The sequence below is a fragment of the Anomalospiza imberbis genome, unplaced genomic scaffold (assembly GCF_031753505.1).
Source record: "Anomalospiza imberbis isolate Cuckoo-Finch-1a 21T00152 unplaced genomic scaffold, ASM3175350v1 scaffold_43, whole genome shotgun sequence".
Lineage (NCBI taxonomy): Eukaryota > Metazoa > Chordata > Aves > Passeriformes > Viduidae > Anomalospiza > Anomalospiza imberbis.
Window position 1 is genome coordinate 61498 of NW_027100039.1, and position 6000 is coordinate 67497.

The 6000-nt window shown below is 48.0% G+C and overlaps 3 protein-coding genes across 3 annotated transcripts in view; all 3 read right to left on the minus strand.

The window, feature by feature from the left end:
- LOC137466706 (E3 ubiquitin-protein ligase BRE1B-like) overlaps positions 1-6000 on the minus strand; it is a 115304-nt gene that overhangs the window by 17273 nt on the left and 92031 nt on the right. The window lies entirely within an intron of this gene.
- LOC137466753 (E3 ubiquitin-protein ligase BRE1A-like) overlaps positions 13-6000 on the minus strand; it is a 13248-nt gene continuing 7260 nt past the window's right edge. Inside the window, exons 3-4 of the mRNA XM_068178435.1 lie at positions 2976-3188; positions 13-116 (exon numbers count right to left, since the gene is read on the minus strand). Of these exons, the coding sequence (XP_068034536.1) occupies positions 30-116; positions 2976-3188 (300 nt within the window). The 3' untranslated portion in view covers positions 13-29. The remainder of the gene's footprint in view (positions 117-2975; positions 3189-6000) is intronic.
- Positions 5177-6000, minus strand: part of LOC137466702 (keratin-associated protein 4-3-like) — a 2461-nt gene continuing 1637 nt past the window's right edge. Inside the window, exons 4-5 of the mRNA XM_068178386.1 lie at positions 5709-5940; positions 5177-5577 (exon numbers count right to left, since the gene is read on the minus strand). Coding sequence (XP_068034487.1) covers positions 5177-5577; positions 5709-5940 — 633 coding nt within the window. The remainder of the gene's footprint in view (positions 5578-5708; positions 5941-6000) is intronic.

The window sequence follows — 6000 nt, forward strand, 5'->3', positions numbered from 1 at the left end:
AGATGAAATTATGGCGGTTTTAGCCATAATTAGGCAATTATTAGCTCATTATTAGCGCTAATTAGCGTCTGTGCCTTCTCCTCCAGCTTCTGCACCACCTGCAGCTGCGCCTCCACCTGCACACAGCGCTAATTAGTCATTAATTAATCATTAATTAGTCATTAATTAGCGAAATCAGCGCCTTAATAGCCAAAATCAGGGAGTTTAGGGCCAAAATCAGGGCGTTATTAGCTCATTATTAGCGCTAATTAGCGTCATTTATTCTCCTCCAGCTTCTGCACCACCTGCAGCTGCGCCTCCACCTGCGCACAGCGCTAATTAGTCATTAATTAATCATTAATTAATCATTAATTAGCAAAACCAGCTCGTTAATAGATGAAATTATGGCGGTTTTAGCCATAATTAGGCAATTATTAGCTCATTATTAGCGCTAATTAGGTCCTAATAGGGTTCCTGGAGCTCCTGCTCCACCTGCAGCTGCGCCTCCACCTGCGCACAGCGCTCATTAGTCACTAATTAGTCATTAATTAGTCATTAATTAGCGAAACCAGCTCGTTAATAGATGAAATTATGGCGGTTTCAGCCATAATCAGGCAATTATTAGCCCATTATTAGCGCTAATTAGGTCCTAATAGGGTTCCTGGAGCTGCTGCACCACCTGCAGCTGCGCCTCCACCTGCATACAGCGCTAATTAGTCATTAATTAATCATTAATTAGTCATTAATTAGCGCAATCAGCTCCTTAATAGATGAAATTATGGCAGTTTCAGCCATAATTAGGCAATTATTAGCCCATTATTAGCGCTAATAAGGTCCTAATAGGGTTCCTGGAGCTCCTGCTCCACCTGCAGCTGCGCCTCCACCTGCACACAGCGCTAATTAGTCATTAATTAATCATTAATTAATCATTAATTAGCGAAACCAGCTCGTTAATAGATGAAATTATGGCGGTTTCAGCCATAATTAGGCAATTATTAGCCCATTATTAGCGCTAATTAAGTCCTAATAGGGTTCCTCGAGCTCCTGCACCACCTGCAGCTGCACCTCCACCTGCGCACAGCGCTAATTAGTCATTAATTAATCATTAATTAGCGAAACCAGCTCGTTAATAGATGAAATTATGGCGGTTTTAGCCATAATTAGGCAATTATTAGCCAATTATTAGCGCTAATTAAGTCCTAATAGGGTTCCTGGAGCTCCAGCTTCTCCTGCAGCTGCGCCTCCACCTGCACAATTAATTATTAATTAATAATTAATCGCTAATTACCAAAATCAGCTCATTAATAGCGAAAACTACAGCGGTTTTCGACATTATTAGATAATTATTAGGCAATTATTAGGAATTAATTAGGGCCTAATTGGCCTCCTGAAGCTCCTGCCCCAGCTGCACAGCTAATTAATTAGTCGGTAATTAATCGCGACTTAGCAAAATTAGCTCGTTATTAATTGGAACTCGAGCATTATTAGATTTGCACTGATTAGCACTAATAACGACTAATAACCATTAATAATTAATTATGATAATTAGCAACTATGAATAATAAATGGTTAGTAACTCATAATCACTAATAACAACTAATAAATAAATAAAAATAACTAATAACTAATTAATAATAGTAATTAATGACTAATAAAAACCATTAATAACTCATAAATTATTTCTAATGATTATTAAAATTTAATTAATTAATAATTAATGATAATTAATGACTTTTTTGGGGTCCCACCTGTGCCTTGAGGGCCAGCACCTGCTGGGCCAGCTCATTAGTGGCTATTAAGTAGCTAATAAACCTATTAATAATTAATAAATAGCTAATAATGCCTATTAAACAGCTAAAAAACCCCATTAGTGACTAATAAATACCTGTAATTAGTAATAATTATTAATTAATTACTAATTAATGACATCTTCAGGGTCCCACCTGTGCCTTGAGGGCCAGCACCTGCTGGGCCAGCTCATTAGTGGCTATTAAGTAGCTAATAAACCCAATTAATAACTAATAAAACATTATTAGTGGCTATTAAAATTTAATTAATTGATAATTAATGATAATTAATGACTTTTTCAGAGTCCCACCTGTGCCTTGAGGGCCAGCACCTGCTGGGCCAGCTCATTCGTGGCTATTAAGCAGCTAATAAACCCTATTAATAACTAATAAAACATTATTAGCGGCTACTAAAATTTAATTAATTGATAATTAATGATAATTAATGACTTCTTCAGGGTCCCACCTGCGCCTTGAGGGCCAGCACCTGCTGGGCCAGCTCATTAGTGGCTATTAAGTAGCTAATAAACCCTATTAATAACTAATAATTAGCTAATAATGCCTATTAAACAGCTAAAAACCCCATTACTAATAAATACCTGTAAATAATTAGTAATAATTAATTAATTAATGACTAATGAATGACTTCTTCATGGTCCCACCTGTGCCTTGAGGGCCAGCACCTGCTGGGCCAGCTCATTCGTGGCTATTAGACATCTAATAAACCCTATTAATAACTAATAAAACATTATTAGTGGCTATTAAAATTTAATTAATTGATAATTAATGATAATTAATGACTTTTTCAGGGTCCCACCTGTGCCTTGAGGGCCAGCACCTGCTCGGCCAGCTCATTAGTGGCTATTAGACATCTAATAAACCCTGTTAATAGCTAATAAATAGCTATTAATCCCTATTAAACAGCTAAAAAACCCCATTAGTGACTAATAAATACCTGTAAATAGGAATAGTTAATTATTAATGACTAATTAATGACTTCTTCAGGGTCCCACCTGTGCCTTGAGGGCCAGCACCTGCTGGGCCAGCTCATTAGTGGCTATTAAGCAACTAATAAACCCAATTAATAGCTAATAAATAGCTAATAATCCCTATTAAACAGCTAAAAAACCCCATTAGTGACTAATAAATACCTGTAAATAGGAATAATTAATTATTAATGACTAATTAATGACTTCTTCAGGGTCCCACCTGTGCCTTGAGGGCCAGCACCTGCTCGGCCAGCTCGTCCTTCTCCTCGCGCAGCAGCTTGTGGATCTGGTTGGCTTTGATGCGCTCCGACATCAGCTTGAAGTTGGCGTCGTCCTTCTCGCGCAGCTGCTGCAGCAGCCGCAGGTTCTGCTCCTGCATGTCCTCGAAGGCCTGGCCCGTCACGTCCATCTCCGACAGCAGCGCCTCCTCCTCCTGCGCCGGACAACATGGCCGCCGTCAGCCGGGCGGGCAAGATGGCCGCCGACGGCATATTACAAATGGGGGATGGCAGGGAATAGGGCAAGATGGCTGCCGTCAGTAGGGTGGGCAAGATGGCCGCCATCAGCGGGGCAGGCAAGATGGCCGCCGACGGCATATTACAAGCGGGGGATGGCAGGGAACAGGACAAAATGGCTGCCGTCAACAGGGTAGGCAAGATGGCCGCCACCAGCATATTACAAGCGGGGGATGGCAGGGAATAGGGCAAGATGGCTGCCGTCAGTAGGGTGGGCAAGATGGCCGCCATCAGCGGGTCAGGCAAGATGGCCGCCATCAGTGGGGCAGGCAAGATGGCTGCCATCAGCATATTACAAGCAGGGGATGGCAGGGAACAGGACAAAATGGCTGCTGTCAGTAGGGTGGGCAAGATGGCCGCTATCAGCGGGGCAGGCAAGATGGCCGCCATCAGCGGGGCAGGCAAGATGGCCGCCGCCAGCATATTACAAGCAGGGGATGGCAGGGAATAGGGCAAGATGGCTGCCGTCAGTGGGTCAGGCAAGATGGCCGCCATCAGTGGGGCAGGCAAGATGGCCACCGCCAGCATATTACAAGCGGGGGATGGCAGGGAACAGGACAAAATGGCTGCCATCAGCAGGGTAGGCAAGATGGCCGCCATCAGTGGGGCAGGCAAGATGGCTGCCGTCAGTAGGGTGGGCAAGATGGCCGCCATTAGTGGGTCAGGCAAGATGGCCGCCGCCAGCATATTACAAGTGGGGGATGGCAGGGAATGGGACAAAATGGCTGCCGTCAGTAGGGTGGGCAAGATGGCCGCCATCAGTGGGGCAGGCAAGATGGCCGCCGCCGGCATATTACAAGCGGGGGATGGCAGGGAACAGGACAAAATGGCTGCCGTCAACAGGGTAGGCAAGATGGCCGCCATTCAGCGGGGCAGGCAAGATGGCCGCCGCCAGCATATTACAAGTGGGGGATGGCAGGGAACAGGACAAAATGGCTGCCGTCAGTAGGGTGGGCAAGATGGCCGCCATCAGCGGGGCAGGCAAGATGGCCGCCGCCAGCATATTACAAGTGGGGGATGGCAGGGAATAGGGCAAGATGGCTGCCGTCAGTAGGGTGGGCAAGATGGCCGCCATCAGCATATTACAAGTGGGGGATGGCAGGGAACAGGACAAAATGGCTGCCGTCAGTAGGGTGGGCAAGATGGCCGCCATCAGTGGGGCAGGCAAGATGGCCGCCGACGGCATATTACAAGCGGGGGATGGCAGGGAACAGGACAAAATGGCTGCTGTCAGTGGGTCAGGCAAGATGGCCGCCATCAGCGGGTCAGGCAAAATGGCCGCCATTAGTGGGTCAGGCAAGATGGCCGCCATCATCATATTACAAGCGGGGGATGGCAGGGAATAGGGCAAGATGGCTGCCGTCAGCGGGGCAGGCAAGATGGCCGCCATTAGTGGGTCAGGCAAGATGGCCGCCATCAGCATATTACAAGCGGGGCATGGCAGGGAACAGGACAAAATGGCTGCTGTCAGTAGGGTGGGCAAGATGGCCACCATCAGCGGGGCAGGCAAGATGGCCGCCATCAGCGGGGCAGGCAAGATGGCCGCCGCCGGCATATTACAAGCGGGGGATGGCAGGGAATAGGGCAAGATGGCTGCTGTCAGTGGGTCAGGCAAGATGGCCGCCATCAGTGGGGCAGGCAAGATGGCTGCCATTAGTGGGTCAGGCAAGATGGCCGCCGCCAGCATATTACAAGTGGGGGATGGCAGGGAATAGGGCAAGATGGCTGCCGTCAGTGGGTCAGGCAAGATGGCCGACATTAGGGAGCAGAACAAGATGGCCGACGTGAGAAGGTACAATAACCCACGGACACAAGATGGCTGCCGTCAGCGGGCAGGGCCAGATGGGTGACGTCAGGGGATGGGGTGAGATGAGTGAAGTCAGTGGGTGGGGCAAGATGGCCGCCATCAGCGGGCGGGGCTGGGTGGGGAACCACAGGGAATGGGACAAAATGGCCGACATGAGGGAATGGGACAAGATGGCTGACAGAGAATGAGACAAGATGGCTGACATGAGGTGACGACACAAGATGGCCGACACGAGGAAAGGACACAAGATGGCCGACAGAGAATGGGACAAGATGGCTGACACGAGGGAACAGGACAAGATGGCCGACAGAGAATGGGACAAGATGGCCGACATGAGGAAATGAGACAAGATGGCCGACAGAGAATGGGACAAGATGGCCGACATGAGGGAACGGGACAAGATGGCCGACAGAGAATGGGACAAGATGGCTGAGAATGGGACAAGATGGCCGACAGAGAATGGGACAAGATGGCCGACATGAAGAAATGAGACAAGATGGCTGACAGAAAATGGGACAAGATGGCCGACATGAGGGAACAGGGCAAGATGGCTGACAGAGAATGGGACAAGATGGCCAACACGAGGGAACGGGACAAGATGGCTGACAGAAAATGGGACAAGATGGCCGACACGAGGGAATGGGACAAGATGGCCGACATGAGGGAAGGACACAAGATGGCCGACACGAGGTGACGACACAAGATGGCCGACAGAGAATGGGACAAGATGGCCGACATGAGGTGACGACACAAGATGGCCGACATGAGGGAAGGACACAAGATGGCCGACAGAGAATGGGACAAGATGGCCGACATGAGATGACGACACAAGATGGCCGACACGAGGGAAGGACACAAGATGGCTGACATTAGAACTCATATTAACTCATAGGGACAAGATGGCTGCCATCAGTGGGCGGGGC